Source organism: Tamandua tetradactyla, chromosome 6 (genome assembly GCF_023851605.1).
Source record: "Tamandua tetradactyla isolate mTamTet1 chromosome 6, mTamTet1.pri, whole genome shotgun sequence".
NCBI lineage: Eukaryota > Metazoa > Chordata > Mammalia > Pilosa > Myrmecophagidae > Tamandua > Tamandua tetradactyla.
Window position 1 is genome coordinate 112,546,320 of NC_135332.1, and position 13,497 is coordinate 112,559,816.

General features: G+C 35.4%; 1 protein-coding gene across 1 annotated transcript in view; it reads left to right on the forward strand.

Annotated features, from left to right (window-relative positions):
* C6H8orf34 (chromosome 6 C8orf34 homolog) overlaps positions 1–11,181 on the forward strand; it is a 393,975-nt gene extending 382,794 nt beyond the window's left edge. The window contains exons 12-13 of the mRNA XM_077163208.1: positions 7,970–8,029; positions 10,512–11,181. Of these exons, the coding sequence (XP_077019323.1) occupies positions 7,970–8,029; positions 10,512–10,519 (68 nt within the window). The 3' untranslated portion in view covers positions 10,520–11,181. The remainder of the gene's footprint in view (positions 1–7,969; positions 8,030–10,511) is intronic.
* Positions 11,182–13,497: the final 2,316 nt, after the last annotated feature.

The window sequence follows — 13,497 nt, forward strand, 5'->3', positions numbered from 1 at the left end:
TTTCATAAAGGGGTAGTAGTCTCTATTCAATACTGTATGCTTGAAACTAATCAGGTCATCTCTCTGGATGATGTGATTTAGTCAAGAGTGGCTGTTAAAATGGATTAGGTAATGACATGTCTCCACCCATTTGGGTGGGCCTTGATTGGTTTATTGGAGTCCTATAAAAGAGGAAACATTTTGGAGGATGAGAGATTCAGAGAGAGCAGAACGATGTAGCATGAGATGCAGCAAGTCAACATGCCAGCAACCTTTGGAGATGAAGAAAGAAAATGCCTCCCAGGGAGCTTCATGAAGCCGGAAGCCAGGAGAGAAAACTAGCTGATGACACCGTGTTCACCATGTGCCCTTCCAGCTGAGAGAGAAGCCCTGACTGTGTTCGCCACATGCCTTCTCACTTGAGAGAGAAACCCTGAATGTCATTGGCCTTCTTGAACCAAGGTATCTTTTCCTGGATGCCTTTGATTGGACATTTCTAGAGACTTGTTTTAATTGGGACATTTTCTTGGCCTTAGAACTGTAAACTAGCAACTCATTAAATTCCTCCTTTTAAAAGCCATTCCGTTTCTGTTATATTGCATTCCAGCAGCTAGCAAACTAGAGCAGCTGCCATACATACTGATTCCTCTTATGGATCTGGGCAAAATAAATTGAAAACCTTCTGGAAAGGAATCATCATTCTAATGCCATTAAGAACATTTGTGATTCATGGGAGGAGGTCAGATATCACAAGAGTTTGGAACTTGTTGGTCTCATTGTACATCTCTATAGAGATAGATATTGCATCAAGTAAGATGTCCATGATGAGATTTTTTGTATGTAACCTTTTTTTTAGATTAAGAAATTTTTCCTACATTCTTAATCCACTAGGAATTTTTTAAAAACATAAATACATGTCAAAATTTATCAAATATTTTTTTCTTCACTTATTGACATTATTTTTCTCATTTATTAGTTAGTGTGGTTAATTTCGCTGATTGATTTGCAAAAGTTAATCTGGTATTGCATTCCTGCAATAAGTCTTACTTGATAATGATGTATTGTCCTCTATGTATGATGGGATTTTTTTAGAATTTTTACATCTATGTTCATAAGTAAATTGTCCTGTTTTCCTTTCTTGTAATTCCTTTGCCATGTCTTGGAATCAAGAATAGCTAGCTTCATAAAATGAGTTGGAGAATGCTTTTCTTTTTGCTATTCTCTGGAAGAGTTTGTGCAGTCTTGGAATTGTTTCTTAAGTATTTGGAAGAACTCAGTGGTGAATCTATGTGGAGTTGAAAATTTCTTCATGTAAAGATTTCAATTATGCTTTAATTCTTTAATAGTCATATGAATACTTACATTTCCTATTTTTATGGCAGCTTTGATAAATTGTATTTTCTATTCATTTGTCCATTCCTTCTGAATTTTGAAATATATTGTCATAAAATATTCAAAATACTCTCAATTCTTTTTTAATGTCTACAAGTTCTGTTGGAAGTTCTCTTTTTTATTTTTGATAAGTTTGTCTTTTCTCTTTTTGTCTTGGCCATAGATTTGCTAATTTTATCAATCTTTCAAAGAAACCAACTTTTGAATTTGTTGATCTTCTCCACTATGTGTTTGATTTATCATTCATCTCTTTTTATTTTCTTTTCCTTTCTTCGGGCTTTATCTTCTCTTCTTTTTCTCCTCATATCTGATGTGTATATTAGTTATGACCTCAATAGTAAACAAATAGCATCCTCAAAATGGAATAATTCAAGAAGTGTTTGTTTACACGGGGACTATTAACAATGATTGACTGCTGAGCTTAGTATATGAAAGCGTGCCGGGATAGTTTGAGGTCTAGCATGATGTTACCTTCCTCCAGAGAGGATTTTACTTTTACTTCCAGCAGAAGGACAAGGCAGCAGCAATCCCGAATTATCTGAATCTAATGAAGAATTGCAAATATTTGAAGTTGGGCTTTATTGCTTGAAGGGGCTGCTATATATTTTCATTTTATCTTTCTTCCTGTAGTGTCGTCCTTTCAGGTAGCAACCCCAAACCTAGGGGACTGATCTGTGTCACCTTTCTTAGTAAGACTAGAGCCCCAAGTTTTATCTCCCAAACTTAGGAGTCTTTTGCAATCTCTCTTTAGGTTCTCAGCCTCTCAGGAGTCTCTTCTGGAACTGGTAGATAACTTTAGAGGAAACCTCCCCAAAAGATTGCTTATTTGTGTTTATTTCTTTATTCAACTGTATATTGGCTACCTAATGCTTAACTGCTTTACTAGGTCTCTGATGTCTTCATACAAGCTTTTAAAAATATTTTATCCTAATAGCCAGTGTTTTTAATGATGTGTTTTGTGTGAATAATTTAGCCCTTTATTTCAGGAAGGGGAGTTTTTCAGTCCAATATATTTAAATAGATTCGGGCAAAACAAGCACATTTTCAGACTATTGCATTTGCTTCCATAGAGTAGGAAAAGGTTTACTCTTCATTGATCTAATATTTGCCATACACAGTACCAGACAGAGTATGTGTTTGGTAAATATTGATTGATTCTAAGTTTTATCTTAAGGTCAGTATATATCATATAAAGTGTCTTTTATTTATGCCAAAAAATGGCAATATTTAGTTTATCTGCTGTTCCACTAAGATTTCAGTCTCTCACTAATATTTTCCTATTTAGCTTTCCTGAAGTTATTAGTAATGCCATTGTTTTCTTACTCTTCTATGGAATTAGTTCCTAGCTGCTTCCGAGGTGCCTATTGCAATTTAATAATGACTCACCATTTTATTGTGGGTATACATCTGTCACTCACTTATCTCAGTGGGAAACTAATTTCCTTTACCTGGAGGCTGTGATGGAGTTGGAAAAAATTATAGTCGAGAGACTTATCACCATTCCTACTTCTTCCCTGTGGTCCCAAGTCCAGTAGGTTGCAGAAAAAGGTCTCATACTCAGGTGCACCCACAGTTGCTCAATTCTCAGACTTTAAAACATTAATTGCATGTAGTTAGGAGTAAAGAAGAATGCTCTCCTCCAAGATTCTCCTACCAAATGCTTTCTAATTTTTACGTACTAACAAAGTGTGGCTTATCTTTACATTTGTGACGCTGAAGTTCTTTTTCTGTTTCTCAATTATTCCATGACTTCTGCATGCCATGCCTCAATCATCTGTTTCTTAATTATTCCATGGCTTCTTCCATGCCTTTGCATTTCAGAGGAGGGCAGGGGTTTTTTAGCCCTCCTAGAAAAAGTAACCTTTCCATTGTGTGGGTTCACGGATGCTATGACTGTCTTATACAAGGCTCTTAAATATTCTCCTGGGCTATAAAAGCTCAGGGTTTTTCATCATGTAAACATTTTGTGCCTGCTAATTGGAAAGTCCATGGCCATATTAGCATTGATCCCAACCTACCATATTTTTGTTTTTTATTTCATACTTAAGCATTTACTTTACTCAACTGAAGAAAAAATCAATGAATATATAACCTTTCCCTTTTGAGCTGGTCTAGAAGTTGACCTGCATAGTCTCTTGAGAGGTAATGGAATATTTGTTATTGGGATCTGGCAAGAAACTTTAGCTTGATGATCTTAGTGTCTGAAGAAACTAGTTGTCCAGACATAACAAAGAAAGTAAGTGGAGATAGAACAAGCATTCTCAATACAGAACTTTAAAAATGTGGCATAATGATTCTTTCTCACTGAGAGAATTAGCATGTATTCTAACAGAGATCTAATTTCATAGGAAATTGGGAAATTATCTGATGGCCTAATATAAAATGACCCCCAAAAAGTCTACTTGGGGGTACATTTAGAAGTAAATGTTCTTTCCTCCTTAAAGCCTTTTATGTGAGCTATTGACATTTGAAGGCTTATACAGGAACACGTATATCTCTAAAGGAGGAGACATCTCTAAAGGAGGAGAAAATGGAAATGGAAGAGGGCAGGCATTTATTAAATTTGTATTGTTGCATGCCACGTATTATCTCTGACTCCCTGTGACAACAATGTATAATTATTACTCCAGTTTTTCAAATTCAGATTTGTTGCATATCTTTTCCCAAGGATACACAAGTAATAAGTGATGCACCTTACATTTTACCTTGATCCCAAGCCATTCACCCTATTCTGAAATTTCACCCCAACTCCAGAAGCTAAAAAAAATACAAATCAAAAAGGTGAGGGAGTTCTAGTACAGAGTGTATAGATAGCATCAAAAAAGGAATTATTTCACTAAGTATTGAAAGAGTTTGTATCATAAAGAAAACACTATAAAACAAGAAAATAAGGAAAAGTGCCATATAAAAAAACTGAACCAGTGATATATTTCAGTGGGAAATCTGCTTTTAATAGAAACTTCAACTTGATTTAGTTATATTTATACTGTGTTCCAAATTATTCTCTGCAAGCTAAGTCATCCAGAAAATTAAGGGAGTCATATATGATAAACAGAAAATTAAAATTTTGACAGAATCAAATAATAGCATTTGGTAATTACATTAAGCATATTTTTAATCCTATAGTAAGCTATTAAAAGAAGAACAACTGTTCAGAGCATGTTGCCAAGTTTCTTCAAAATGACTTGTTTTGAAATGTTGACTAAATATCTCAGAATTATTTATCAACCTTAGTATAATCAAACATTCTTTAGCCCAAGAACATAGCTTTCCTTTGTATTCTTAAACATAAATTATATGGCACTTTCTCCTTTATAACAGGACACAAAGAATTATCTATTTGTTAACATTTAAAATAATTTTAAAATTTTCCATCACTTATGTGTGGCTTTATAATTTATAAATTACTTCCATATAAATAATTTTGAAAAGTAACCTATTAGGAAAAATTTGCTCTAAATTTTCCTATTTTACATAGTAAGTGCTCAGTAAATAATAAATATGCATACATACAGTATTTATCTAATAAATATTTACTGGAAGAATGAATGAATGAGTGAATGAATAAATTTAGTTAAAATTGTGAATGAATAAATTTAGTTAAAATTATAGCTAAATGAATTTCATAGATCACTCATGAAGTAGCTAAGCCTGACTCTCCGTCTTCTGATTACACAGAGTCCATAACATCTAGAAACATAGACAAATATAAGTAATAAATGGTTTACTGACATATACTACAAAACATATGTTCAATAACATATGGTAAATCTTGTTGTTCCTTAGTAGTGATGACAGTTTAATCAGAGTTCCAACAAATATGGTACATCGATGCATTTAGGTCAATTTCTGCATAATGCAGCATTTACATCAATCCCTGTACATGCTTCTGTGACCCATTGCTTCAGAAATGTGTCATTGTTTTTCATCAAATAAATCTTTGCTTATAGCATTATCCTGAAGAAGAAACCAAAGGTATTCAATCCATGAAAAAGCAAAACAAAACAAAAAATTGTCTTTCTTTCCAGACTTGATGACTACCCTTGCATTGCCTTGTACTTTTCACCACCTTCTGACCTTCTCACAAGCTTAGGAAATAATGGGCCATCCCAATATGAACAGTCCTGCTTGAAAACAGAGGGAACCAGCAGCAGGCTGGACACCTAATCAGTTTCCATGCAAGAACAATGTAATACCAAAGTTCAGTTGAGAAACTTGAGATCAGTTAATTCTATACTTTTTATCCCTGATCCTTGGTTGTCCTGCCTTCCTTGCTTCCTTTCCCTAACGAAATAGTCTTCTCATGTATGTGTATTTTTAAGCATGGTTGATTTATTTCTAAGACCTTTCCACTGTGCCCTATGGAGCTGGAATTTGATTTGCAAACCGATATTCCTTTAATTCTATTGAAAGAATACTCTCCATGCCTTTGTTGCCTTATTTGAAATGGGTTCTTCCTGGAAGACACTGCTTCCCTATTAGCTTTCTCCAGGGGAAGCTACTCCTTTCATTTGCCATATGTCGAACTGCCACAAAGTAGCATCAGCATTCTACCTCCAAATTCTTTTTGGTCTCTTTCCATTTATCATGCTGTCCTCTTCCTTTCCTCATCACTATAATGTTAATAATCACTTCTCTTCACTCATGTGGGATGCTTACACCTGGTTCACTCTTTCCTCTCTACCACAACTCCTACTGTCAGGAAATTTTAACCTCTACTTGCATGACTTATACAAATCAGTGATCTTCTAAGTCAGTGTATTTGATCTTCTAAGCCAAAAAGTCTCCAACTCTAAAATCTTACATTACTATAATCTAATCTGTCCAAATCTTTCTGCCCTTAAAATTGTCTATTTCCTACTAAACCTGCCCTTCAATTTTATTTTGATATTTAGTCCCTTGACTGCTCTCTTATGTGAGCCGGTTGTTGGTTTTATTATTCAGCCTAAAATTCATGTTACATAGAAAAGTGGTCCTTAGGGTGCTGTGTTAACATCAACATCTCCTGCAGACTGGTAAGGAAGGCAATTTTCTCCACCCATGCCTGATGTCTACTGAATCAGAAATACTAAAGGTAGGATTTCACAATCTGTATCTTGAAAAGCCTTCCAGATGATTCTGACACCCTCTAAAATTTGAGAACCATTAATAAAGAGCATCAATTCAGTTGCTGTCTTGGCAGCACTTTTAACATCTTTGAGCAAGTGAGGGACACTCAAATGTGAATGTATAGTTGTTTTATTCCAAAGTCCCTCCATTGTAAGATTTCTAAAAATTTATTATGTTCTCTAGCTTTTACCAGCCCATACCTTCCATATCCAACCACCACCTTCTGAAAAATATTCATTATAGTTCTAGTCTAAATTTGACTACTGTAAAACTGTTACTTAGTGATATTTCCAAATGTGTTTCCCTTATATCACTTCTGTAGAGGATGCTGAGAGATACTAACCTTCTCAAGATCATTAAGGGATGGAGTCAGAATTTGAGCTCAGGTCTGTCTGAATGCAAAATCTATGCTTTTTCTGTTTTACCACTGAATTATGGGAAACAACAACTAATTAATATACTTCTTTTCTCTAGTTGAAACGGCATTTACCAATGGATGCTGTTTAGAAATAAAATATAGTTTATATGAAAATGAAGTATATTATCAAATAACTTTAATAAATGCCATGGTAAATAGTTTTTTAAATTGTAAAACTTACCAGAGCCTTTAAAATGCTGATATGTATTTTGATCTTAAAAAAAAAATTGCGGTGCAAATTTTTTTTACCTGAAAACTGTTTGTTTGTGACTCAGCTGTATCAACATCTTGAGAAAATTTGAACTTAATCCATTTCCTTTCACTTTGTAGCACTCCTTCAAGATTCCTTGTCTTCCGTGAGTTCCATACCTCATCTACTTGTACCTCTGTTTCATGTTGCCGCTCTTTTAGACTAGAATACTCATTTCACCTGCTCTTCCCTTCCCACAGAGATTGCCTCACAGTCTCCTCTCACGGTTCAGGGCTGTATTCAGAGGTGTTACACTTTGTAGGCAATGTTGTATGCCAGACATTATACAAATAGTGTAAATGTGTGTTAATACATTCTCATGCAACTCTTAGAATAACTGTGATAATGGTACTAATTTATAAATTTCGTGGCATCACAGTACTGTAACTTGTGTACATCAGATCCTGAATAAGCTATGTTAAGGTGACAACTTGTGGAGCATCACTTTGCTGTGCTAGCCTGTGTAGGGCATCAGAATTATGACTGAAATTTAGATGGGGCCTCCCTCAGCCACTTATTTATCCATAAGACTTTGGAGAAGCATTTTAGGGCAAAATGCACGTATATGTAAGATATATGTAAATATATAATGCCTATAAAAAAATCCACACAAGTTTAAATCGAAATGACTGAGAAGATAAACGCTATAAAAGAGCTAGTTAAGTAATAGGTGATTGCAGCTCACTATGTATTATAAATGCAGTTATGGTATTAATTTCAAGTAATCTTCACTAGAACTTGGTTAAGCCACTAGGGCCTTGTGTCTAATAGATATTTTTTTCTTGGATCAGCAAATTATCTCTTTTTCTTTCACTGTGCAGGTTCTGCTGATCTTCTTCTTTGTGTCCCATGCTCTTCTTGTCCTACCCTGGTCTACTCTGGTATGTTTGCTTCTTTGTATCAGGGCATTTAATGTCAATGTCTAGAATTATGGGTTCTGTCTATAACTGCTCAGGTTTAAAATTTTAATACAGTGTCCTTGCGACCTCTCATGAAAAAAGTACTCTGCATAATGTTTCCTTTTTTTTTTTTTTTTCCTATTTATGGGGTTTATAGGTCTCAATCTCCTCTGTATTTTCCTGTGCTAAGGTGGTAGGTTGGGGATTTTAAGCCCCTTCTTCTTGGCAGGAAAAATTGCTTCTAGTTAGATGTGAGCTGAAATAATTTCCCCACTATGTGCAGACTGTGGACTCTATGATGTTGTTAAACAGCTCCTTGAGTTATATCATCTCAGATCAATCTTTGTCCACTGACATGAAGGTACTCTCTGAGCTGGCTATATAAAGAGGAACAGTTCACATTGTCTTTTCTCAGGTATTTCACAAAGAAAAGCAATGGTCCTAAGCTCATCCTTAGCACTCATGGAATCACAGAATTTCAAGAATGAAAAGAACTAAAGCCATCTACTCCTCTCTCAATATAATGCTGGCCTCTTTTCTGAAATACCCCAACCAAATTGTTATCCAGCCTCTACATGAACACCTTTAGTAATGGGGGCTTTACCATCTCCCTTGACTGATCATTCCATTTTGTTCTGCTCTAATTGTTTGCAATGTAAATATATTTTTGACCCAATTGTAACATATTTATGAAATCATGCCAAAGAAATAATTTCTGCAATTGTCACTTTGTCATTATCAGAATATTATGTTCATTGCCATGTTTTATAATAAAACATGCAAAAATGTTTTATGATAACATGAAAATGTTAAAAATTGAAACAACATAATTATCAACAAAGGAAGATTGATTTAAAAAATTACAACATTCTTTATGTATAATGGAATACTGTGCATCCACTATGAAGGACCATATATATATTATATCATATGTATATATCAAATATAACTAGTTTTTGTTATATATAATGCACAGCCACATACACAATAATTTACTTACACCTACAGAATACTATTTGAGTGATTACAAATAAAAATGCCATTGATTATAATAGCTTTTTGCTAATCTACACTATTTCTAAAATAATAATTCCTTACTTGAGTTGTAAAATATGTTTAAAACCTATTTTAAAAGAAATTACTCCCTTATTTTGCTCCCAAATCTGAATCCTTGTAACCACCTTCTTTCTGTTTCTGTTCTCTTGGGTCAGAGATAAAAATTGCACCCCTAATCCATGCAATAACACAACTAAAGAAACACAGCTGTTATGTGGTTCTCCTCTTCAAGCGTTACTTTTATGACATGTAGCATACTGCTATTCAATTAAAGAGAGCTAAATGAGTAAATCATTCATGTGGTTCATATTTAATAAAGGTCTATAGTGTATCAGGAACTAAGCCAAAGAATAGTATGTTGCTATCATGAGGGGTATGGCACATCTCTATCGTAGTTCTTCTCTTTGTGAAACTTACTAGATGGTGAAGACACACATTGACCAGTTATTTACATAAAATTTTGATGTTTGTTTTTGTGAAAATATTAGCATGGGATAAAAACATACAGGAAGTTAATTCTACCTTTATAGTAGCCAAAACCCAGAGAAAGTGATATTTAGAACTAAGACTTAAAGGATTATAGGAGTTAGATAAAGGGGTTAGCTGGGATTGGCCAGGGTAAATAAAGGGAAACATATGTGCAAAAATAAATGGACTCCCTCCTTTCCTCCTTTCCTTCCCCCCTGCTTCCCTCCCTCCCTTCTTCTACTTTCTCTCCCTTTCTCCCTTTCATCTCTCCTCTTCCTTCAACCAAATGTTTATTGGGCAATCACCATGTACAAAATATTCTTTCAGATCCTGTGAATAATATGGAGATGAATACTTCCCCCTCAAAATGTTTGTGGTCTAGTGGGTGGGTCAGAATTATTAAATATAACTGTGGTATACAAAGCAGGACAAAATACATAAAATAAGGAGGTCCTGTATCATGGGTATTTCCCTTTGCTATACTAACCAAATTCTTCCAGGAAAAAAGAAAAGGAATTATTCCTTATCAAACAACATTGGCAAATAGTTCCAAAGCTGAAGCAGGGTCTTTCTAAAACATGCCATCTCTTGCCAGCTAAGTTTTCTAGCTTCACTTTTCATAATTTCTTCCAGAATAGGAATTGTGTACATACATTGCAAGTATTTCTCATTGGCAGTATTTGGAGAAAAGCCTATCTATTTTAATGGTCCAAGATATATTTAGTCAGAACATCTACTGCCAATTATTTTTACAGATACCAGAAATTAACATAATGGCCATAATATCTGATTAATAGAGGTAGCACTCTAAAGTCAGTGCCTTCATAAAAGTTCATACAGGAAGCAGGAAAGCTTTAAAATCCCAAACTTTCTTTTAAATATGCTGCAGTATACACATATTATTAAGTACATTTTATTTTGTTTCGCTTCTACCCTACAGGTCTGTGAAACAGGCAGAAGAAGTTGCAAGTGGTCCTTAAAGAAACTGCAGTTATTCAAATCCTTAATTTTATTGACTATGTGTAATCATTTAGAGAATGGTTATTTTTATATCAATAATAAACAAGTATTGTTGTAAGCAGGGGGTGCCCAAGTGTGTAATCAGAGAACACTAACCATGGCAGAGGAGGGTGGTCAGGGGCCTGCTGCCTTTTGACATAGTTAGTGTCCTGGGTTTCCATTACTTTATATCTAGTTATTAAGATTAATATTTGATATATTAAATATTGCCTGATTCAAATAACTTTACTTAAAATTTTTCTGTATTTTAACTTGTCTAAGGTTTTCTACTCCTTCTATTTTTATAATAATTTCTCATTTTTTAAAATAATAAACATAATACTTGCTCACTTGTGCCCCAGCTTGACATCTCAGTCTCTCCAGGAGTTAGCTGTTTGGCTGTCATTCCCTGTCATATGTGTATTCTCCATCATTGCTCCTTTCTACAATTATCTCCCCTGTTCCTATCAAAACAAATTATCGATACATTAATACTAAGCAGATCAATAAGGAATGAAATGCATGTCTCCAAAACATATGCAATGAAAATTGTCTTACTCAATTTACTCAGTTACTGAACCCAATTAAGATTATCAGCTTTAAATGTGATGTATGCTCGTTTCTGGAATGTGTTATGCATTGATGCTAAATGAATGTAAGTAAATCTATTGAATGTCTTTACTCTTTTTTTTTTCTTATTATAAGGTTAAATTTTCTAAAACTGCTTGTATAGCTGTCAGAGAAATGAAGGCCAAAACATGGATAAGAATAAGCAAAATAATTCTGATTGTATAAATTGACTCATATTCCTGAATTAAATAATATAATAAATTTTTCTTGTGTACAGAAACTCATAAGGCTACTTTTCATAAAGGTTATTGTTTTGTAAAGAAAGAAAAATTGAAAGCTTAGAAAATTTTTGAGCACAAAAGAGCAAAGGGAAGAAAGTAAGTTCATGTTACAAGAATACTCCCTTTTAATGATCCTAACCACAGAAAATATTTCTTTGAATATGTTCAACTGATGATCCAAATGTTTTCCCTATTAGAAAATATTCTTTTTTAAAAATATCACTCTGAAAGCCTTCATCAGCCATCACTACATCAACATTCTCCTACCCACGTCCATTTCCTGGAAATGGTCAACCTACTGAGCCCCGTACCAACCTCAGGAATCAGTTCCATCAGGCTGCCAGAGTGTGGTATTACTGAAGACACTGACTGTGGATGGGGGGAGGGGGCTCACGCACACAAGCCACAATCTCTGCTGCATTTTTTAGTCAACTCCTTTACCCACTTCCAGAAGACGAGAAGAGTGAATGACTAGACCTCACTTCAGGAAATTTCTCCGTGTTGCTTTCCTATCTCTTGTTTCAAATGTCACACATGAAACCTGGATCTCTTGCCACTCATCTTGCTTCTACTTACGCATTTACCTCTTTGGGGTTTGTTAACAAAGCTCCAAAGTTATCACCATGGTTAGGCTTCAGAACTCCTCAAACAGGACAATTAGAAATACTTCTCAAATTCCCCATTCCAGCATCACAACAGTGGACAGGTTGCTTTGAACCCTCTATCATGTGATGCCCTCTGAGTGTTCCTGACTCGTGTGGTAGCTTCTGTCCTTCTGAACAGGGAGTTCAGACCCTTTTTCTCAAAAATAACACAGTTTAGTAAGGGTAAGAGATATATGAACAGATAATTTCATTTTATATACATTTATAAAGTAGACTACTGAGAACACAAAACTGCATTTGTGAAGCCATCAGGGATCTGACTTGGAAGAGGCTGTTTGTGAGATGAGTGGGAAGTAGGAGAAGATGATGATGGGGATGATGCCTGGAGACTAAGATACCCCAACTGGGATCCAAAAGGTGAGATGGAGACCACTGAGCAAAGAAGGTAGGTTGGAGGGTCTCAGGGGTAGAAACATACTAAACCCAGTAATGAAGTCTGAGTGGGCAGTGTGCACGGGAATGGGCATAATAAATACATCATGTTTCTAGAGCATATAAAGCACATGGTGAGTCAGTTAATGAGGTAGAGAAGTGGGCAGGAACTGGCCTAGGAAGAGCTGTATATGCCACCCAGTTGTACTCCATCCTCGCTGCTCATGAGAGTTACAGATGCCAGGCTGCATCCTCTAAAATTAAGATTCAGTTGTTCAGAGGTAGACCCCATTCATCAGTAATTTTTTAAAGCCTCTCATTTGATTCCAATGAATACCCAAGGTTGAGAAGCATTGCTGAAGGGAGTTTCAGCAGTGGAAAGGAGGATATTGGTGAAGGATTGTTAAGACAGGTCACTCAGGTAGCTGTGAGGACAATGGCAGAAATGGGGGAGGCACAGAGAATGGGCCAGTCTGGAGATAAAGAAACCAGTTCTAAGGCTATCACAAGAATTAAAGTAAAGGATGATGACGGTCCATTTAGGTCTGTTAAGTATAAAGTAATGAGCATCTAACTGTGGTTATGATATTCCAGAAACGGGAGCAGATAGAACCAAGGCCTTTTTAAGTGGCAAAATATGCAGCTCTTGTGGAATTATTCCGTGTGGAGAGTAAGGGCCCGGGAGTTGTCAAGAGTGCCTCCTGGTTTTATGGCCCGAGTCTGTGAGTGGCAAGAGGACAACAGGAGGAAAAACAGGTGCTACTGGAAATGATAAATTCAGTTAGAAATGTTGAGGTGGAGCTGCCTATAGGACAGTCACTGAAATGTCCAGTAGGTATTGGGGCCAAAGTGCAGGCTGAAGATAAAGATTTGTTAATCATATGTATGTAAGAATTGTGAAAATGATGATAGTAGATCACATTACCTAAGGTAATCCTGTGGTTGAATGAATGCCTCTTTAAGAAACACCTAGTTTAAAGGTCAGACAGAAGAGATGATCAAGAAGGAGACAGCAAAGAAGTATTCACAAAGATAGGAG